Source organism: Cyphomyrmex costatus, unplaced genomic scaffold (genome assembly GCF_001594065.2).
Source record: "Cyphomyrmex costatus isolate MS0001 unplaced genomic scaffold, Ccosl1.0 scaffold520, whole genome shotgun sequence".
NCBI lineage: Eukaryota > Metazoa > Arthropoda > Insecta > Hymenoptera > Formicidae > Cyphomyrmex > Cyphomyrmex costatus.
Window position 1 is genome coordinate 88559 of NW_017279439.1, and position 23695 is coordinate 112253.

Sequence of the window (23695 nt, forward strand, 5' to 3'; positions counted from 1 at the left end):
TTAAGCTAATGCCAAGCATTAGTTATTACTAAATTAAAGCAATTATTTTTGTTAATTATTATTTACGATATGTAAAACATTTATATATACAGTTAGTGACCTAACAAAATTAAAAATTTACAGGTTGTTGTACCTGATATTGATTTTGAAAATTTACTTATATAGATAAGAAATTTTGTTAGTATTAAATAATTTAGAAGAATAATTTTTGTATGTAAAACACTATGAGATCAATGTAGCAATATTCTACCTATATAACATAGATAATAAAGAACATTAAGTCACTTCTATAAAGATCATATTTTATATTTAATCACATTTTTCATATAACAATAATTATGCATGTATATAAAATATAATCACGTAAATTTAACTTATCTACACAATTTACTTCACTATTTGTACAATCCATTGAAATTAAAACATAAACGCTAAATTTCTAAACAAAAAATAAAACGTTACCATTTTCGCTATTGATAATAATTTCAAATAAAATGAAGATTTCAAGGACTCTTTTATATAATAATAATTAATACGTTAAACAGGGCGAATAAGAGTCAAATTACAATTTAAAATCGAAATCTGATAATTTATTCTAATATTATATATTGCGAAGAATATCACGTAAATAATAATTTCAATTTAAAATGTCAGCAATGCTGTTGTTTTCGAGGTGTTTCGAACAGCCAGTTAAAATCTTTGACAAAGATTTTAATTGGCTGCTGGATAAAGAATTTGGAGTTGCTTCAGGAGTTTCTAGAGACTGTTTTCTTAACGACCAATCCGCCGGCACATCCGATGAAATCAGATTGGACGATGTTGTCCAATTGGTTTTTAACAACTTTGTTCGTGCCCGCACGTACCTAACCTGACCCCGGCCGATGATGGCATTCGATCGGATTGCAATACGGACGGGACGCGCGAATCGTCCGCTGCTTCTGTTGCCCTGAAGTTGACGATGACGCGTGGTTACGTCGCGGTAATGAAATAGCGAACACTGTTGGTGAGGAGACACGTTGGTGGCAGTGAAACGCGAATGTGGGAATGTCGGAGCGACGTGGTGATTAAGATCCACCGAGATGGAGTAGACTTTGCCTATGCGTGAAACATAAATACACCCGTGACGAAGCAGCGTCTTGAGAACATCCAGGTCGGTGCTCGGTCTCTTCCTTGTTGCCGAGTCGAGAGGTAAGAGAGACGGTCCGGCATCATCGTTTGATACTCGACGAATCTCGGCACAATAATAAATCTTCCACGAACCAATTTTATTAACAACATTAGATCATACATACTTATATTCACTTGCACGTAATTGCGTGCTCGACAAAACGAATCTGTGATCGCTTCGCTTCTTCATTAATTATTAATATGTAAATATAAAAATGTACACAACTCTCTCTTGATGAAGAGTATAAGTTACATATAACATTAATTGTTTTATTTTATAAATTTATTAAAATTTATTAGACATTTTTTTATTTCGTTAAAGTAAGTTTTAGTTTATTAATTGAAATATTCCTGCAACAATTTTTATTAGCAAGCATTTATATAGATATGAATTTTTTTTTTCATTCAGTCTCGTGTATAATTAATGCTGAGGTATAAAAGCTGAGGTATAAAATCCTAAGCTCTTAACTTTTCAGAATCTTAAATGTTTTCTTAATATTTGATGATTCTATTCTCTAAGCAGAACAGGAAATAAAAATGGAGGAAAAACGTAGCAGTAGAGATACAACAGAGGAAGAGGAACTAGAAGACACTGAAAATATAATAATTAACGAAGTGGATGGCTTACCCAACTTACATCCAAATTATGAACAGTTAGAGTTAAAATTTAAGAGAGAAAAGGATGGCACAAATATTAGATCGATTGACGAGTTAGTTCACGACGAAGATTTACCAACTTCTGTAATCGTAACGAACGTAGATCCTCGAGTTTTTAAAGATGACGATTTGAAGGTAATAAATAATTTGTATGAAATATCCTGAAGAAAGAATTTTTATTACATTATCTGATCCTATGTTTTTACAGTCGGACATAGAAAATCTTTTCAAACAGTTTGGGGAAGATACTACGTTTCAATACTTTAGATCTTTCAGAAGAATGAGGGTAAATTATAGTTCCCCCAGTGCCGCAGCAAATGCAAGGATACAGTTGCATCAATCGCATTTTGGAGAAACTGATATTAATTGTTACTTTGCACAACCAGTAACACCAATAGGTACGTAATCATTAAGGAATTCTAGAATTAAATATTGTCACACTGATAAAATTAATAAAGTGCAGAAGTAATAATATAAAACGACTTTAAGAATTTAATAATAAAGCATAAAAGCCAACGTCAGTTCATGTTGAAAATGTTTATGCTATTCATTTTAATATCAATTTAAATAAACATTTCAACCTTTATTAAATCATCTTCAGTATTATTTAAAATATTCATTAAACATAGCAAGTCATAAAATCGTTAAAATATTTAGAAAAATTATCAAAGAATTAATATGTTAACCAGAAATAATTTCAATAATTAAATTAATTTTTAATTTTTTACATTTAAAATTAAATTAATGTAGACATGATAGAACATTGATGCGAGCTACTTTTCCGCAACATGAACTGGCACTGGTTATGCTTTATTATTAAGTAAAGTACAGAAAATTTACATATTAACGAGATATGGAATATAAATTATAGATATGGAAGATCAACATCTTCAACCACCCGCGCTTACCAAACAATTCCTCATATCTCCTCCTGCTTCTCCGCCAGTCGGTTGGGAGCCACGTGAAGAAGGAGAGCCGCTCGTTAATTACGATTTATTAACCGCTATAGCCAATTTATCTGCAGGTTTCTATTGAGTCTTATTATTTTATATAAACCTACACCTATTTCATATTTTACATAAATAATTTGATATTGCAGGCGACACACACGAGATACATCCAGGAGGCTCAGGGCAGCCAGGTATAGTTGTGCATGTTTGCGAAAATGCGAATCCAACGAAAAATGCGCCTCGTATTCAACACACGCGATGTCCGGAACACTAATTTCCCCCCTTTATTCGCATTTTAGATTTGTCATATGATACGTTTTTATCCCTATTAAAAAGACAGATACGAGCTAGCAAAAGGAGACATATACTTCTAGCGAGCGATTTTAAATTAGTATTATATTGAAGAATTACAATTCAAAACTAATTGCGTGGTTGGTATCCAGTTGACGAAAGTATTATGTTGTGAAAAAAATTACAGCTCGATACAGTAGACGACATGGTGTCTGGTATCTAGCTTCCCGGATAGCAGTGATATATGAATATTAACGAGAAATATCCGTCGTTATATATCGATCAAGATGTAGAATTCATTTGTGTTTATCCATTGAGAATTCCTGAAGAGTATGCTTGCGCTCCATTTCTTAAAATCTACATATAGTGAAGATTCGAGAAATTTCAAGGCCTATATTGTTTCATGTTTCACTCAGTGTCAATAATTGCATATCGTGAGAAATTACGTCCGATCTGATTAAGCTAACGATTACTGTGTCGACGACAAAAATCGTTCGAAATATATTCAGAGATTTTGCAATTCTACCTCTCATTGTCAGTGTGTTACTTGTATTCTTAAACAGCACGTAATGCATTACAATCTTGTTGTAAATCCACAAATGATACTAATGTTAGAATAATCGATCGAATCAAAATGTTCGAATTTAATAGCTTAACTTCGACCTTATTTAATTATTCTCATGTATTTTTCTTTCCGTTTCAAAGCCTTCAAGATTATACCTGTTGAATTTTTCGTTTTGTTTTGCGTGCATGCGAAAAGCAAATCTACGGAAATATATGGCATTAATATGTATGTGATATGTGTGTGTATACGAATGTATTATTCTAAAAATATCGTGTGGTTCTTCGATCTGTGTTTCCGTAGAAAGCTAGCTCACATTAGCTTAAACGTTACATATGCTATCCTAAAGCTATATCTCTATGGTCTCTTGTTAATGAAGTTCATGGAAACTTATTGTTATCACTTTGCTCTTTAAGAGGATTAAGTTAGTAAAAATAATAAGCTAGAGAGATAGCGAGTATGTGGCCATATCAGCGTTACTGATTTATGCCGAGGCAGTGTGATGATTGTGTATATGTATATATTGTTCTGTACGTGAAACGTATATAATTCCTGCAAGATCTGTGACCTAAAAATAATTGTTGAATATTTATAAATACTTTATAGCAGCACTTACTTTTGTATAGTATGGTTACTATTTATATTCTCTTGGCGATGAAATGGCGTAAAACCGTTTCGTCATTTATGTAATTTCAAACTTTCTTTTTTTTTATCTAACAATTCCGAAGATCCTAAACAGATAATACGAATAATTATTACACCAGAGAAATAATGTACAAATGATTTGTATCAAAGAGAAGAAAATATAAATATATAAATTATTTTACGTTAAAATTCTGATATATATTATGTACACACACACACGCACGCACACACGCACACATATATGTAAAATATACCTATATATAAAAGTATAGAGCCTGATGTAAACGCTACTTGTTGCCGCGTGAAAATTATTGCATTTATCTGCATAATAATAGGTAAAATGGAAATCGATTCGATAAAGATGTATTGTACACAGTTATGAAGTACTCTGTCGTTTAATTCAATGAGATTTTATACCATTACACTGGTCTTTCACTTATTGGAGTTATATAAAAATTTTATACATATAACCGTCGTTATTATTTGCTTAAATAACTACTTTTTTCTGACTTATTTCAACAATTCGAATCATCATGACTGTTGCAGATGTAGAAAAAAAATCATCGTACAAATATACATACTTCTATCACCGTTAAAATCAAGTTTGATGTTGCGAGGTATATGCTTATACGCATTAAAGTATTATAGGCCATTAGACAACGTTATTCGTTGGGCTTTTAATGTGTATTTGGAAAATGAAAATTATGAACATTTCTTCGAATGCCGTCCGCAAATTTGATTTTAAATTCTAGGGCTAAATCAAAAGAATGTGTTATATCGTATAGAGAATATCCGAACGAATGTTTTGCAGTAGACCACATTTAATTAGAGTGACGAGTAAATCCGTATGTAAAACATTATATAGTGTATATATATATATATATATATAGATTTATTCAAGTATATGCGAATTTTTATTATTTACGATTGAATTTAATGCAATGTACATATAGATGTGCACTGTCGTCCAGATTTGTGCAAGGATTTATTGATATTTTTAGTGCCAAATTGTTGCAGCGTGTCAATAATGTACAACAGAGGCTTTTAACAAATTTAGTTATATTCAGCTTGTATATTCATACAAGTAGATTCGAGGAAAAAATATAAAAACGTTTCAGGAAAATCTTTTTAGCGAAGTATAAACGATTAAAATAATGGTAATGTCATCGATGTATGTATATACATATATAATTCTCCTTTTAATTTAACCCACTTTCTCTTCTCTATTCAAATTAATATAAATCAATGCCAAAATAAACGATAAATGCTAGTTTCATTATGATGCGATATTGTACATCGGTCTTATTATTATTGCGACATTTTTCCAGTTTTCTATACATTTCACTTTATTCACACGTATAATAAATCGGCAATTGTTGGGTGGAGGTAATTGCAACTTGTCCTATCGACTTCGTATCTCAAGTTTTAATGCAATAGTATATCGTCCTTTCTTTCTTTCCACTGCACTGTAAGAAAACAGATGAAACATAATCGCGCAATGCGACGGACTCAAATGTATCCTCACACATGAGAAAACTAAATCCATTTTTTTTATAAAAATATAATATTAGCCATACAGTTTGAACAATCTCGCAAGTATATATAATCCCGTGTTATGCCATATACACAAATGTATTAATGTCATCCTCGTGTCTCTTAATATATTTTTGTTCAATGAGCCATTCGATCTGTTCCTTTATCATCTTTTTACTCGGCAAGAACATATTTTTCAATATATCCACTAGTTGGGTCTGTAATTGCGCATTAGTGATCATCTTGCGCATCTTTAGGATCGTGATGATAGCTTCCTATAATCACAACACAAAAGATATGTAAGAATTATTCATAATCAATTAAACTGAATAAATATCAATTATATTTTGTTATGTGTTATATTATATTGCTTTATTTAGTATAAAGTTCATACCTGAACCCGTAATATTCTGAGTTGTACAATGCAATGATTATCCTCTTCTCTGCTACGTTCTGTTGATAATTGAAGACGTCCTATTAAATTGATTTTTCCTCGCTTTTGCATCTTGCCATTTTTACTATAAAATCGCCAATAGAAACATCGCAATTAATTACAATAATTAATGTTATTTTCAGAATAAAATGTATTATTACTCATTAATATTAAATTTGAAAAAACAAACGAGATGAAACCAAATAAATTAAATATTCAACACGTATTTATATTTATAATTTAAAATATTTTTTATCAACATAAGAAATAAATACTAACACAATAGCAAATTCTTGATTAACCCAAAATCTCGTATCGTTCGCAAAATCTTTCGGAGTAGCAGCATGCGGTTCCACCAAAAGAAGTTGCCGTTTTAACTTCGGGAAGGCACACAAAGACCACAGAGTCCGTCTCAGCTCGGGATCCGGAAGCTCGGTAGCCAACCGGAGGTTCTCGTAAGAGATCTTTTCGTTGGGTCGTTGATTCCAGGCAAACAATACTGCCATTTGAAAGGTTGTTACATCTATATCAAATCGTCCCACTTTATTTGCAAATGTTATCTGAAACATTTACATATAAAATATGTATTAAGATTAACATATTTTGGATTTTTTTGGAATACTGAACACGGATAGAATTGTAAAGTACCGTGCCGTTCGACATGTGATGATGCCATTGCAATTTCCTTCCACTATGCTTTTTTTTATAAAACTCTTCAACTTCCGGAATATAGTCTTCCAGTTGTAGTGGCAAACTTACGGTGACGCGTTCGCTACCCCTGGCCCATGCACCTGCATTAAGAATCTACAAAAAAATACAGTAATATTCTCTTTTTATATCATTAATATCTTTTCTATTTCTTTTTAATACCAATCTTAAATGAGAACATGTATATTTATCAAGAAACAGCATGTATAATACCTTAATATTTATGCTATCTGCAATAGCAGCTCGACATTGTTCCTTAAATTGTTGATTCAGATCCTGAGATACTTTAATATCTTGGAACATACGGGCTAATTTATTAACAAAATCCGCAGGCATGCCAACTTCACGAAGCATATCTACCATATTTTCTTCTTTTTCCGAATCCGTTGTCGTATCTAATATTAATCGTCTAGTTAAGTGCGCCTTATGATAACGCATAAATACGTCCTTATTTTGAACATATTTTAACACCAACAACTAAAATAAAAAACGTGAGATAGAATAAATTTCTCAGAAAAGATTTTTTATTTTTAACTTATACGAATATAGTTATATCATTGTGTATACTGACCACATCCTTCAGTTTATTTTCGATTTCATCAGTAGTTAGTTTTTTACTGAGTGGTGTTTTTCTAAGAAGCATATCACAGAAATTTGCTAAGAGTTCTGGACACTTCGATTCAGCTAGTCCATTATTATTAGTAATAGGTCTATTATTTAAAATGGACGCGCAACAGATTCCAGAGCCCTGCCGAGTAGACAAATCTAACTTAAATACCGTGGCATCATTCACAACTAGCTTATAAGCTTTATCTCGTGCTGTAAGAAACCGTGGATCATCATCGAATGCCTCTTTAACAAGTGTGGAAAATCTATGGAAAAGATCTAACAGTCTTTCCACGTATTTCTCAGAATCTTGAGTGATAACATCTACAGCTGCCATCATATCCGCTAAACCTGCACTCGCGATATGTTCTTCCAAATTTCTCAACATAGGATTGACGCCTTCAGGCACTCTGTCCATTAATTTCAGCATGAGGCGAAGTTCTACAATTATTTATTTATGTTAATAAGTACCAATCATGGAAATAGCATTGCAAAATTAACCGTAAACTAAACAAAATTAAAAATTATATTGTAAATTTTGATTACTTACTGTCAGTTTGATCATGTTGAATCATCCGTGGACATTCAGCGAGTATCGCTGGCTTAAAAGTTGCAACTAACACTTTCACGCAACAATCCGTTAGTCGTTGCATACTCGCGGTATTCGGTTCCAAATACTTTTGAGCACGTGCCTCCTCTTCTCTCAACTTCAAATCGGCGTAACGCATATAATTTTCGACACCGTGCATAGATAGATATTCTGGAGCTTTTATCCAGTAAAATGCTTCAGTGGCTTGTATATACGCCGCTTCAAAATTTTCTCTATATATTTGAAGTTTATCCGTTGGATTTGAACACAAATTCACTAGAGCATTATTGATAACCAATGTTATTAATAAAAAAAATTTGCGGTACACAAAAATTTATGAATGTTTCATTTATTACCATAAGATTCTCTGACACCTATAACAAGTTGAGAATCAAATGCCTCGCCGTTTCTTTCAGCTCGTACCAATCTCATGGCTGCGTCTTGAAGTTTTTGTTTTATTTCATTGAATATACTTTGGTTCCAACTGTCCAACATTAGCTACATAACAGAGAGAAATAAGATTATATAATATTATAAAATATTAATTGTATTATATACAAAATGCATTTAATTCTTTTACCTTTCTAACAATGTCATCAGGCTGATTCTTCTTCTGTGTGCTAGAACTAGTTTTTCCAGCAAGATACGTTTCTAGTTGCCTAAACGGTGTTGGTAAATAATTACATTGGGTAAAAAACTTTCTCCATTCAGCGATGTATGCTTTCAATAATGCTTGTTCCTCTTGATGTGCTAAAACTCTCTACACAAATTTACAAAACTTTGTATTATATTCGCTTATTTCATTATAATTTTGGTTGGAAGAAAAGTTCTATGGTATTTTATTAGTTCAAAAAATTGTACATTTAAAAAATTGGCAATTATACTATTTGAGAGAGCAGAGTTTTAGTTTTAAGAATCTGATTTTTTAATTGCGGTACGATAATTTTTAACGGAGTTAAGTAAAATCAAAATGTTCCTTTACTTAACTTGCGAACTCAGGAACAAAAAAATTGTAGAAACATTAAAAAAAAATAATTTCGTGGGGAAAGCTTCAAGCTTTCACAACGAATACTCGAAAATTTTCGCAAATTTTTTTTGTATACATATATGATAGATCTACAAAGTGAGAAGAAAAATTTTCCTTTTTCCAGCTCGTAGTTTTCTATATGTATATAAAAATGATCAAATTTACATATACTAAAAAATTATAAAAACCTTTTAAAAGTAAAGATTTCAAGCTTTAAAACCATTTTTTTAAATTTAAATTTTGTTAATTTTGACAAAGATATTGTATATATAGTATTAAGCTAACAAAAACCATAGACTTTTCCTCCAATATATAAAAAAGATATTAAAGATACAATCTTGATTTTGGCTTATAAATAAACTCCATTCTCTTACCAGTTGAGCTTGTTTTATAAAATTCATTATATCCTCCTGCAAAGCATCACGTAACTTAGGTGGCCCTTTGTCATCCCACAGGCATACATGAACGGAGTAAAACAAATCCTGCCATTCGAGTTGAGTCACTGTCTCTTGCTTGAGCAGTTTTAGTATGATTGGACGCATGTATGGCCATTTATCCTCAAATGTGAATTGTGTCCTATCCTAAATATTAATAGTGTATATCAGATAAGTGATTAAAATGTAGAATTAGAGATAAATTATAGGATTAGGAAATACAAGATCATGAGAATGCTTGATGTCCAGCAAAAAATTAATTAATCATCAAAAAGTATTCAGATTCCTACTCAGGTACTCAGATAATATGATAGGGAGAATACAACATGTGTTCCTTACAAATATCATATTATGCTTGCTTAACATTCAGTAAACAAGAATAAAATAATACCTAAATAAGACACACAAGTAGGAATCTAAATACAGCCTAAGCTGAATCGTCATTGTAATAAACAAAAAAGAATCTTTCGAATCGCAATATCAGAGATTTGAATATCAATCGTGTAATTTCGCATGGTCGGGACGCGCCTATTATCTTGATTTTGTAGCAAGATAACGCCGATCATCGCATGAAGTCCTCAAGAACGATATCGTGTCTTTTTTTTCGCAGCAATTTGTTTATTCAATGTCCACTAACCTTTAACAACGCCGCCATCACAGACTCTCGACGTGTACGTCCACTAGGATTTGCAGGATTATACGCCAATGGACATGCACAGACGGTCTCGTGTGAATCTACCGGTCGACAGGAGGTGATGACGAAACCTTAGATTAGCGTGAAACAAGACGTGATGCGGGCCACATCGCACCAGGATTCCGCAATCGCTCGCCCGTCTGGTGCAGAGTGTGCGGACAAATCCTGGAGCGTCGTCCCCGAAGCGGAAAAATAAGAGTTCGCGTGTTTCTCGCCCAATTCCCTTTCCCTGCATGTGTACATACATAACACTGCGATCGCGATAAAAATCCCTCTCGCGCGCGTGGCAAGTGCCGTTACAATTCCCTATACGATGTTTCGCGCGATTGGACAACTCCGCGGGAATTAATATGGCGGTTTTAACCTTTTCACCATTCGTGCCTCGATGGGTAATTTTCATATCAAAATTTTTTAACGTGTCACTGCTTCCTCGGTTTTTTTTTTTCGAAATTGAGATTCAGCTATAGAAGGAATAAGAAATCTCAACCTATCAGAAATCGGATACATTGGTATACATTGGTTTCTGATAGGCTTTTCTTATTCCATCTATTCTAGCTGCACTCTTGCTCTCGCTATTTATATTTTTTTCAACTTATATCTATATACCTATATATACATAAAATCTTCTTTCCACACAAATTAAAAAAGGTATGCAAACATATAATTTAAAAATATGTAAAAAAATACTTGAAGCTGATTACAGTGGACAAATGTATGAACGTTATGTTATTATTTGACTTTTGATGCAAAGATACAAGTAGTCAAGAGACCTAATTGCAGAGAATTGTAAGAACCTAATTTTTATAACATTAAAATTTTTTTTTGGTTGAATACACTTGTGAAACAAACGCCTAGCTATATGACGTCACAAAGCAGTGCGGCATATGCAAGACAGCACAATAAATAAACATGGAAGCTAATTTAAAAGTGAACTCAAAAGTCAAGTACTTATCCAACCAAGGATTCACGCACATTTCAATATGCCTTAAAATATGTAGAATTTAAAAAACTTATAATTAATACGCTTAAATCTCAATAGGATTCACAACAATCGCCTTTCTCTTGTCTTCTTTATTGTTGTTGTCCTCTTCTTGCTGCTGCAAATCATCCTGTCCTCTGATTCTGATGTTGTGCTTTTCCTTGTACTCGTTTATCTCGATTCCTTTTTTTGTCACTTGGTCGTTTAAAGCGTCTATCACTTTCATCAACTGAAAACAACACATTTAAATGTTATCATGTGTACGCATGCATCCAACAGTTAGCTCCAAAAGGAGACAATAATGTCGGCATAAGTCACACCTGTTCTTTGTTCGTTACCAGAGCAGGCATCACATCTTCCACTGTGCGTTCGCACAGAAGTCCACCGATCATCCTGTAGCACTTCCTCTTGGGATCCACGTTCTTTAACGTGTCAATAACGATTCTAAAATGTCAGTTGGATTAGTGAGATGGCAATGACTCATATATTATTGTACTAGACGGCCCTCATCTCTCATTGTCGATCAAATTTCGCAAAGTTAAAAAAACTCAAGGTCTCCTCGTGTTCACAGGAGCGTTTTTGATTGTAAAGAGGGAAAAAGGCAAGGCGTATAGGTTAGGTAAACTCATACTTGTGTTCGTTCAATTCCATTTCCATCTCGGACAGTTTGTTTGCCAGCATTCTCTGCTCATTTCGGAGCGACTGGAACTCCGTCAGTATTTCTTCGGCGGTTTTCTCTCGTTTTGACGGCGTCTTCGCCGGTTTTTTCTCACTGGCCATATTAGGAATTTCGATCGCGACGGTTTCACTGCGACAATATTCGGATAATGTAGAGAACTGTAGAGAAAACCCACCACGAGCGAGAACAACGTCGTCGACGGGAGAGCAACTGTGCAGGATTTTCTACCCTGTTTCTAGGGAATTTGGGAAATGGTCATTTCGGTTACCTACTTTTTTGCGAAAAGGGTAGCAAATTGAACCAGAGAGAAAGAAACTTGAGACAGGACACGAGAACCCTTTTTCTTGTAACCGTAAAATGCTCCACGCACTACCGCCTTCTAAAGAAGTGAATGTCAATTACACAACAATATCCATCTTTTTACGGCGCTTCTGATAGAAATAAATCGCTAAAAATTAATTTAATAGAAATAATAAATACAACATACTGAAAATGTGTTTTGAATTCTTTTGCCGTATAATCTGGGATAATTCTTTCTACAAAGCCTTCAACACGTGGTCTTTTGTTTATTTTTTTTCTCTTTTTGCTTAAGGCTCCTGAATACTCAGTCAAGAACTCCGTGTTGATGGGTAGCGACACCGAATCAGTCAGTGGCTAGCAAAACTGGTAGTACGCTACTGGTTATACACACAATTGCAAGCTCATGTCCGTGTGCTCATTTTCGGGTAGAAGGGGAGCGCACAGACATGGGTTCATGCTTGTGTGTGTGTATAGCGCCTCGCCATGGTAAAAGTCTGAACTAATAGGCGTGAAAAAGTGATGTTTTGACGACAAAATTTTTCTTGCGTGCCATTTCGTCAATATTTGCTTATTTGTGAAAATGTGACTTCCCTCGTACTCGTGAAAGTCCTAAAAATTGCCGGAAACTGCAGTTATCGTGAAATTTTATACGTAAAAGCGTATATTTCACTCGTTTCATCAGCTGTTAAACTGTGTGATTCTGCCCGAGAATAGGCTCATTTTACGTGTCCTTTTACGACCATTTACTGACTATCAGAAGAGGAAAGGACAGTTTCCGGCAATTTTCACAAGTGTTTTTGTGCGATATCGCCTTTTAAATTTATCCAAATTGTCTTTATTAAAAAATGGGACGCAAGAAAAATTAATGTGTTTTTCTCGCCTATGACGTCACAATTCCAACATGGCCGTCGCCGGTATTTAGGAGCCACATATAAATTCACTGCTTCATCTTCATTTTCATCGGTTGCTTTCCATCTACGTCACAGTAATTACCTTATCTTTATTTAACATTAGCGAACGACAAGCCTTGTGTCCACGATACTAGAAATCGGTCCGAGATCTCGAATAAAGGAAAAATTGACAAATTACATTGGTCATGTGACCAAATTGTTCAAATGTGATTTGTTAATTCTTTCTTCATCCGAGATCTCGGACCGATTTCTAGCATCGTGGACACAAGGCTTCACACCGGTGTAACTTCTAGTATTGTTCGTTTTGTCTCTCGGGAGCTGCTCGGAGTCGCTCCGATCTCTGCTCCGAACGAACCCAGCATACTTGGATACAATTCATTTAATGCTGCAAATGCTTTGTTGATCAATCAGAAGAAAGAATTTTACGTATTGATCAATAAAAGAATGTTTCGAGGTATTTACAACATTAAATGAATCACATCCAAGTACACTGGGTTCGTTCGGAGCAACTCCGAGCAGCTCCCAAGAGACAAAACGAACAATACCTCTGTGTCTCTTGTTGGATAATAAACATCACTTGAAGATGGATGATTTATAAGATTTAATTAGTCATCATTTTTTTTAATCCTCGAGTACAATTTCTATCAATTGTAATAATGTAGCTTTAAGCTGGAAACACAACAGGCCTTGGATATGACTGGGCCAACTCATACAAAAAGAAGAATTTCCATCAAGAGCGCCATAAAAGATGGATTTTGTTATAGTTGACGTCCATTTCTTCAGAGGGCGATAGTGCGTAATGCATTTTGCAGTTACAAGAAAAAGGTCCTCATGTCCTCTCTCAGATTTCTCTCTGCTTGAATTTAAATGACAACTTTTCGAAATTCCCTGGAAACCAAGGAAAATAGAGAATCGTCACGAGCCATTTTGGAGCATCACCGTTCGAGCAGCTGTGCGCAGGATAATCGTTCGTCTCATTTCGCTGCGAAATGTCAACGTTCCCGGCCACGCGCGCTACATAGAGTGCAGTTTCGTGAGATTGACATTCGGACTTTACAACGTCTGGCCACATTTAGACAACGTCGACGCAGGTTTGCGAAACGTCGTTGTCATCGTTGTCATTGCGGGTGGTGGTGCGAAACTGATCGGTCGCGGAGGGAACAAAGAGTCTGCAATCTGAACGCCTTTTATTAACCTTGACCCGCTCGTCGACAACAGTGAGTGTCCCGTCGACAAAAATAGCTGCCTCGAAAAGTTTTTCGCTTGATATTCAAAAAAGAAGAACTCTGCCCTCACCTTGTTCAGCGTTGACTAATCCGTGAGATATATTGCTCTAACACACACATACATACACACACACACACACATACATGCTATACACACACACACACGCGCACACACACACACGAGATGCTTGCAACGCAGTACAGTGATGTGCGTTACGATCCGTGTCATCGCGCTTTTGGCTCTGGATCTCGTCTTTCCTTTGTGTTATGTATACATATGTATATATGTGTAGCTATATATAGGGAAACGTTAAGTTTACGACGAATATTCTGGCAATATTTAAAAGTGTAGGCACCATATTTAAATTGAGTTTGGCACATGAGCTTATGAGTGGCTGTGATTTCAGATTCCGTGAGTTGCTGAAGATGGTGATATATGTGCAATATATATAATAGGAATTTTCCACAAGAGTACTTATCTGTGAACCTCTGATGAAGCTAAAGACTCAAGGCTATTGAAATTGTAGCCATGTACTGCAATGATCTAATGATAAAACATTGAAGAATATCAAATCAGCTATATAAAGATGCATTAAGATGTGTAATTGCCTGGATTGTATCTACAATTATTTATATTATATATGTCTTACTGGTTAGTACTTATATATTTTTTATGTAAATTTATCTTTTTCCTCTGGCAGATGATTTTTCTTTATAAATCATTGTTTTCTCTTGTGCTTACTGTTTCAGTATACATTACGTGGTAAATTTAAATAAGACAAAATGAATGAAAGTACAGAAGAAAACCAGCACCTACCTTTGGTTCTTGAAGAGATAAATCTTGTTGAGTTGCGACCTGTATTCCCGGATACGAACAAACGATGTGTAGATGTGTGGATGGAGAAGATAAATAAGGGAGTGTTAACATATATAAACTTTAAAGAATACTGGCGACTTTGGGTGCCAAAAATATATAGTCCAGAACTTAACGGCAATTGTCTAGAATGGGTTATCGATGAAGACATGGTAAACAGAATGTTTCTGAGACCCTTGGAGGAATTTATATGTGGTGGTGATCCACAGTTGATTCTCAAGGAGCTTGCTAAGATGGACAATCCACCAACCATATGTGGCAGAATGTTTAAGATGGGTGAACCAACCTACAGTTGCAGGGAGTGTGGTATGGACTCTACGTGCGTTCTCTGCGTCGACTGTTTCAAGCAGTCAGCTCATCGAAACCATAAGTATAAAATGGGTACGTCAAATGGAGGTGGATGCTGCGATTGCGGCGACACAGAAGCCTGGAAAAAGGAGCCATTCTGTGAGACACATATTGTAGGAACACTGACGAAGGAGTCTCCTGGTAATAAGCTACCTGGTGATATCGCAGAGAGAGCAGTAGTGACTTTTGAGGCATTATTGGCATACTGTTATGATCTACTGACTCTGAAGTCACTTACATCGGTACCGCCGAGTCTCGATATTAAAGAAGTAGCATCAGCATCTTACCTATATGCGTTTGACCAATTGGATTTTTTAAATAATTACTGCACTGTACTCTTCAATGATGAGCATCATACCTTTGATCAAGTGATAAACATGCTCATTCGCGTACTCAAATGTTCACAGAAAGAGGCTGTTGAATATGTGACAAGTGTTGATAGAGAGGGTAGAACCGTGATAAGATGCTCAGAATTTAAACAATGTAATGATTTAAAAGAGGAGGTCGAGAAATTCACGTATAGGCATAGCGATCGACCACTCAAGGTAGCCGTCATCCATGGTTATGTAGTCGCCCATCAGGCGTTTACTATAAGACTGCTCAAATGGTTGCAACAATTCATAAGTCATTGCGAGGGTTTCCGCATCCTATTTAGCAACATTGCTCTTAATACGAAATTAGTTGATGATCATTCAGTTGTTCAAAGCATACTCACGAGAGATTCGCAACTGTGGAAATCCGCCAGAACAGCATGGCACAGGTTATTCATATATGGAATGCTCATGGAATATGAGAGTAAAAAAGCGCTCTCTGTTGTATTTACTAATTATTACGGAAATGTTATGAAGGATTTCATAAAGGACGATCATGATCATTCGTTCTCGATCGTTTCGCTCTCTGTTCAGTTGTTCACCGTGCCCACCTTGGCGCATTTGCTTATCGCAAAGCACGAGGCTGTGTTTATCCTATTAAACACGTTTATGTCTGAGAGCTCTCGGCGATGTAACGCTGCTGGAAAATTCGAGTTTGAGAGAAACATGCCACACCACAACTTCAAGCGGGCACAGTTCATACTTTATGATCTTCGGTACTTGCTGAGTGCAAAACCAGAAGAATGGACGGATGATCTGAGACATGGCTTCTTGCACGGTCTTTCGAAGCTATACGATCTCTTTTCCAACATGCAGTGTATGGACGCAGTACTTCGACAAGTCGGACAACATATGGAATACGAGCCGGAATGGGAGTCAGCGTTTAATCTGCACATAAAACTATCACCGATCATTACGTTGGCTTTGGAGTGGTGCGGTTCAGACCGAGTTGTACTGATCAAGTGCTTTGGATCACTTCTGAGATACCTACATAAACAGCTGGCAAACGAGCAGCAGACAAGCCAGGTACGAGAGCTAGCGGATCATAGTGCAACGTGCCTGCAATACGATGTGGCATCCGAACCAGTTTCTATCCATCTACCGCTCTCGAGATTTCTCGCCGGTCTATTCTTGCATCTGGAAAAATACAATTTACACTTTCATTCATCTGACTTTCAGTCATTTAATACTAGTAATAGCACTTCTAATAATAGCAATCAAAAACCGACTCCTGAACAGATCATCGATCCTGTACTGACGGCACAGGCCATGATTTCGCAGGTGCACGCGGGCATGTGGCGGCGGAACGGTTACTCTTTGCTGAATCAACTGTATTTTTATCACAATGTTAAATGCCGTAGCGAAATGTTGGACCGAGATATCGTTTTATTGCAGGTTGGCGCGTCGCTAATAGAAAGCAACGAATTTTTGATTCATGTTCTAAACAGATTTAATCTCCTTAACTGGGTACAATCAGATTTTGAGGTGAATGCCTTAAAAAATCCAGAGGAGGATAGTATGCGGCAGACGATCAATCTAGTAGAAGAATTTTTGGGCTTGCTCATCACGATCATCGGCGAGAGATACGTTCCCGGAGTTGGTCAAGTGACCGCAGATGATCGTCTCAAGAAGGAAATTATACAACAGCTGTGCATAAAATCTCTCTCGCACTCGGAGTTGAGCAAGACTTTACCGGAGGACGTTATGCACAATGTTCAAATTGAGTTGGAAAGAGTAATACACGAAGTAGCGACATTCAAGAAACCACTGGATATGTCGGCGAAGGGTGTGTATGAACTCAATCCACAATTTTATTCAGAATACAATGTGTTCTTTTATCATTATACGAAAGAAGAGCACAGCAAATCCGAGGAGATTCAACGAAAGCGCCGAAAAGCTCAAGGAGAGCTAGAATGTTGTCCACCGCCGAAGCTGCCTAGATTAATGGAATCGTTCAGTTTGGTGGCGAATCTGTTGCAATGTGACGTCATGCTTCACATCATGCAGACTGTTCTGGAACGTGCACTTAATTTCATAGCTAGGAGCTTCTCCGAGCCACAGGTGCACAAGGTACTATATCTGATCGGCTATGCATTACAAGAACAGGAATCCGGCTACTATCCTTTCCTTGCGTTTACCGAACGAGCAGTGAAATGGAAGATTTACAAATTGCTGGAAAATCTGACCAGCAGTCCGCGCATGGATGCTCACAAGGATCTACTCATATGGGTTTTAGCCAAATATCGTCAAGTCGCCAGTATGTCTGGAAAAGAGGCCAGTCCGGCGCCTCTTCAGTTTGAGCAGCACCAACAACAAACAGGCGATACAGATACTAATACCAATAAGAAAACGGATAAGGAATGGCGAACGAAAATGGCAGCTCAGAAACGTGCGAAGATCATGGCACAAATGGCAGCTATGCAAAAGCATTTCATGAAGAAGAATGCTACCTTGTTCGATGTAATAACTGTGGAAGCCAAAACAGCAAATTCTGATTGCGGCTCCGCCATGGATTTAACGGAGGCCTCTTCTCGGGGAGGTATTGCCGTTGGTCTTCATCAGACTAGTAGGACGTGCGAACAGAAAATGTACACTTGCATTCTGTGCCAAGAGGATCAGACCATAACGGAAACTGGTTCGGCAATGGTGTTGGCTGCATTTGTTCAGCAATCCACCGTGTTGTGTCAATATCGTGATGACTATCAAGAGCCCGATCCGTTGTATCTATCAGCGAAATTGGGCGTATCACCGCACACGAGCACATGTGGCCATGTGATGCACGCTCGCTGCTGGCAAGATTACGTCGACAACGTGCTCGCTAAGGAGAACCGGCGACCTTATAGATCACGGCAACAGGCTAGTTTTGACGCAGAGAACCATGAGTATCTTTGCCCGCTATGTGAGTGTCTCAGCAACACAGTTCTCCTGCTTGTACCACCCTTAGGAATATTGCAACCATCTCTGGAACCTCAACCGAATATCAATTTCGAGACGTGGCTGAAGGTAATGGCGCTCACGCTAGAGTGCAAACCGAACAGGAAATTTGGCAAGGTCGTAGAGAAGGACGAGGATACATTGGAGGGTGAAAGAATAGTCAATCCTATGGTAGTTCTTCGTCAACAAATTGGATCTGCTTGGGAACTATTTTATTCGCAGTATTCGCGATACGGACCACACCTCGCGCGAAGGATGGAGACCATGATCCACATGTACGCTTCACTTTTTGCAAAAACTACATACAAAGGATTCGGTAGTATCGATAGCGATTCAAAGCTGCCTTTGTTAGCCTGGAAGTCAGTATCATACACGATCCATGCGATAGAGTTTCTGTTGCGGGATACGGAAAAACCATTGCTGGGTTCCATGACCGCCCGACAAAGCAATAGTATAAGTAGCCTGGTGAGATTGTCAGCCCTCTTAGGTGCGAGTTTCTCGAATCGTGCAAATCTCTGGTCACAGCGCGATCAAATCAGAAGTTATGCAGCGTCATTGTTGACGATGTTGTTAGAGGCACCGTCCACTGGACCAAGCATCTTCGATATCGATCCATTCGGCATACTAGTACCGCTTATTAACTCGTTACCGAGCATATTTCATACAAAGGAAAACGCTGTCTCAAATCCGCCGCCTATCATTACGGGCGATGTGTTTGACTCGCATGTGCTCAAGCTCGTGTTCCTGTCTCACATAGCAAAAATTCTGTATACATCTGACTTCGCCGACGCGATGGAGCTAGATAGTAACGAGACGGAGGACGATGATAACGAAGATGAAAATATCGAAACCAAAATGGACTTTGCTCTGTTCCATATTCTGGGTGTGCATTATGACAAGCAGAAAGCTAGCGACGTATGGCGACGAGTGGAATCCGCTTGTCGACCTTTCCTCCGATGCTGCGCTATTTACTTTCATTATGTGACCGACGTTCCGCCGCCAAGCGAATTGACGGAGGTGCACGGTGATACATACGAAAAACTCTGCCAGTACCTGGGATTACCCACTACCTGCGACGCTTTGATCAACTCTCATCTAGAGGTCTCCCTGAAATTGATGGCTGTATGGCGAAGACATTCTACCATCTGGAATCACATGTTGGGCGAAAGGAAGGTGACGATTATCAAGGATCCATTGAAGGTGAACAAGCTGATAGATTTACCGGAGGATTATAGCGAGCTCATCAACTCGATATCCCAGTTCACTTGTCCGAACAGGGATCAGGAAGACTCACGTAATCCGACGATGTGCTTAGTCTGCGGCGAGATGCTGTGCTCGCAGAGCTATTGTTGCCAGATTGACTTCAACAAGACATCGATAGGCGCGTGTACGTTCCACGCGAACAAATGCGGCTACGGCGTCGGTATATTTCTGCGTGTACGTGAATGCGAGATCCTTTTCTTGCGCACGCCTAATCGCGGTTCTTTCCTTTGCCCGCCATATCTCGATGAGTATGGCGAGACGGATCAGGGTTTACGGCGTGGTAATCCATTGCATCTCTGTCACGAGAAGTACCAACGGCTGCACCGCTTATGGCTCGGTCACGGAATCCACGAAACCGTCACCCGGGCGTTCGAGCAATCGTCAAACACTCTGTTGCCGACCCAGTGGCAGCATCTATAACTTCATGAGATTCCCTATAATGCCACAGATCTGATGTTTAGACAAAAAAAAATGAGAAAAGATTTTATTCTTACATGCTTAAGCGAACGTAGCAGCCTAAATATTGATTGTTGATCGTCCAAGGTGCAATCTGCGTTTGCATTCAAAATCCACAAAATTAATTTATTCGGCGCGTATATCAAAGTACGTCTTTATACATTTAAAAACGACATTGGATAGATATGTTTTCTCTTTTCCCTCTTCCTTTCTCCTGTTTCCCTTGCAATCGTAATAGCTTCCCGTACAATCGTGTTGCAATAGCTATTTTTAAAAAGTTTATCGGTATCGCGATTTCAGAATTTGTTAAATTTCTATTTTAAGATTTGAAGTTAAAAAAATTTCTATTATTTGTTGAAATTATCATCTGTTATGTAATTAAGATATGGCTCTACATATTTATTCACCAAAATTGTTGCGTGTGTTTTGTTGTTAGATACAAGTTCGTGACTAACATCCATGATATCCTGACAAATTGTTCGTTTTTTTACGAAAATTTGGAAATTCTCTACGCGTACAAACGACAGAGTTTGTGTTCTACATCACATCCGAAGACCTAGAACAATGAGCGAAAGGGCGACTATCAGTCATCCACACATTTTACCGTATAAAAATCACGAGATTTTGATTATTTTTGTGCACAATAGCAATACAGGAAAAAAAAAACAAATGATATTAAGATTTTTATAGTAAGTATTCGCGAATTATTCTAGGTCTCTAGGTCCCCCCCTTTTTTCTCCCGTTCTCATCCCCTTGACTTTAATTCGTGCATAGATAAGACATTTATAAAAGAGATTAAAAAAAGAAAAATTCGCGGTTATCAGATGGAGTAATTTTTTAAATTTCAGTGGTGTATGAAATAAATAATACGTAATTTAATATTTGTTTCTTTCTCTCTCTCTCTATCTATCTATCTCCATCTATCGTCGCTAGTTTTTTCTAAACTACTGGAAGCGATGTTAACAAACCGCTCCGGAAGATTGAAGCTCTGGCGTCGTACTTGACTATTTGTTTGTTCAACTTATACGATTCAACTGATTCTTACGTACACCTGTAACTGATGATTATAGAAAATAATTTTAGGATTATTGTTATTAGATGAAGAAGCGTGTACATATTGAGATTGTAAGATGAGTGAATTTACCGAGTGCTGCTTACCTTTCATTTATGTATACCACGATCCGTTATGAAAGGACAATTTGTAGCGGGTTATTTTAAAATATCAGATTAATCAATTTTTTATTTCCTTTCTACCTTTTTTTCTTTGTCCCCTTCGTTAGGATCCTTGTCTCCGAATGTCGCAATTAATAGAAAATCATTGTAGCGTATTTCGCGAAGGTCATCATTGTGACGGGGGATGTACAGCATTATTGCTTTTGTCATTACACCTGAAATTGTTTAAACAATTAAAACTTTGATGCCTTGCACCCGGTATTTCTATAGCAATACGCATGAAAGGTTGTGCCGCTGTACATTAGATCGCTTAGATGATATGCAAAATGATCAATTAGTTTTGAAGTACTTGTGAAGTACTTGTGAAGATACGTATATTTATATACGAGTTACAATAATTATATTTGTTATGAACAACATCATTAATGCGGACGTACACACGTCGTTAATGTACATTGATTTAGATGTATTTTTACTACAACTGCATAATGCGAAAAAATAATTTTAAAATGCAGTATAAATTATTTGAATTCTGGATCTTGGAAGATCTTGATAAACATGTTCTATAGTAGATATATCTTTTCAAATTTCAAATGTCGTGCAGGATCATTTGTATTACTTACTTGGAAGTTCTGATATCGCTAAAATAGTCCTTAAGAATTAAGAATTTACCCCGCGATTTTATCCAGAAAGAGTATTAATCGAAATGGCAAAACGCATTGTCGCTGCTTTACATTTGCAACATCATACATTTGTTTTTCCCTTAATTCTTCGAATGTTGCTTGCGAAACGAGAATGTGAAGTACATGGAAAAAGATCGATTTATATACGAATTCAAGTTATTTATATTCTTTAGAATTCAATAAATTAATCTTGGAGAGAAAAAAAGGAAGACTGTGTTATTATAGATAAAAGAATCTCTCGAGTATTTAATATAAATTTATGTATAATTATATATTATAACATCTTTTCTTCAAGAAAAAAAATCTGCTTAAAAAACTTAATGTTTTTGTTTTCCTAAGAGATAACAATATCTAAAGATAACGATATAAACGTAATTAACGATTAGTTCATCAATAGCTTTAGTGTTTCCCTGGCACAGATAAAATTATCAATATTTTAACTTGTAAGAAAAAAATTAGATTAGAAATAAGGAGCTTATATAATTAGAAATTCTATTGTATGATTCGATTTGCCGATTAAACCCTTAACTATATATCCAAAATCCATTTTTTATACGATCGAATCTTTTGGACTCAAAGCCTTCTTTTTCATTGTATTTTTTACAAATTTCAATGGGTTTTATTTATTTATTTTTTTTAATTTAAATGTCGAAAACTGTAAGAAATTTATATATGTTTATAAATAAAAAAAAGATTTTAATATTAATGTTAAAAGTTATGACTAAAATGTGAAAAAACATTTTTTATCAAAATGCGTAAAACAATACTCTGTTCAGAAAATATCTTTACAAAAAAAAAAACGGAAAAATAGAAATTTTAAAAAAGAAGTTTTTAAGAAAAAGACATCGAGAATAAATTATTTCATAACCATTGTTTGCATAAAGTATTATTATTATTTTAATGGATGAAGTTGAAGTATTATTTTGAGTAAAACAACGTTTTACTAAAAAAAACATCTCTTTATAAAAAAACTCTTAAAAAACCAAAAAACAAAAACAATTACCGATTTTGAAAGAAGAAAGTATGATTTTAATATAAAAGCACTTTTTATTACAATATATATATATATATATATGTATATATATATTTCGGCTTTTTGATGAAATTTCCATCACCACTATCATTGAGAAACTTACTGAGAATCTCTACATCTTCGTGATCCAAATAACTTAAGAAAATTTGTTTATCTTTTATATTATGTT

The 23695-nt window shown here is 36.1% G+C and overlaps 4 protein-coding genes across 5 annotated transcripts; 2 read left to right on the top strand and 2 right to left on the bottom strand.

The window, feature by feature from the left end:
* Positions 1-908: 908 nt before the first annotated feature.
* Positions 909-3681, top strand: sra (RRM_RCAN_like domain containing protein Sra). The gene is made up of 5 exons (XM_018546136.1): positions 909-1188; positions 1691-1959; positions 2033-2222; positions 2696-2848; positions 2924-3681. Exons 2-5 carry the CDS (start codon positions 1705-1707, stop codon positions 3046-3048), a joined length of 723 nt encoding a protein of 240 aa, XP_018401638.1. The 5' UTR covers positions 909-1188; positions 1691-1704; the 3' UTR covers positions 3049-3681.
* A 1910-nt stretch (positions 3682-5591) lies between these two features.
* On the bottom strand, positions 5592-10917 carry Cul5 (cullin 5). 2 transcript variants are annotated; one of them, XM_018546168.1, is made up of 12 exons: positions 10240-10917; positions 9543-9749; positions 8722-8901; positions 8498-8639; positions 8103-8417; positions 7518-7993; positions 7160-7423; positions 6887-7042; positions 6518-6798; positions 6200-6323; positions 5850-6080; positions 5592-5738 (listed from the first exon to the last, which is right to left on the bottom strand). In XM_018546168.1, the coding sequence occupies exons 1-11, from the start codon at positions 10255-10257 to the stop codon at positions 5886-5888; spliced, it is 2358 nt and encodes a 785-aa protein (XP_018401670.1). In that variant the 5' UTR covers positions 10258-10917; the 3' UTR covers positions 5592-5738; positions 5850-5885. The 2 variants fall into 2 exon arrangements, with proteins under 2 accessions (XP_018401670.1, XP_018401669.1); XM_018546167.1 differs by having other exon boundaries at positions 5592-6080.
* An 83-nt stretch (positions 10918-11000) lies between these two features.
* Positions 11001-12150, bottom strand: Pfdn2 (prefoldin 2). The gene is made up of 3 exons (XM_018546169.1): positions 11907-12150; positions 11596-11719; positions 11001-11504 (listed from the first exon to the last, which is right to left on the bottom strand). Exons 1-3 carry the CDS (start codon positions 12053-12055, stop codon positions 11322-11324), a joined length of 456 nt encoding a protein of 151 aa, XP_018401671.1. The 5' UTR covers positions 12056-12150; the 3' UTR covers positions 11001-11321.
* A 2817-nt stretch (positions 12151-14967) lies between these two features.
* On the top strand, positions 14968-20877 carry Ubr1 (Ubr1 ubiquitin ligase). The gene is made up of 2 exons (XM_018546131.1): positions 14968-15043; positions 15142-20877. Exon 2 carries the CDS (start codon positions 15175-15177, stop codon positions 20599-20601), a length of 5427 nt encoding a protein of 1808 aa, XP_018401633.1. The 5' UTR covers positions 14968-15043; positions 15142-15174; the 3' UTR covers positions 20602-20877.
* The last annotated feature ends 2818 nt before the right edge of the window (positions 20878-23695 follow it).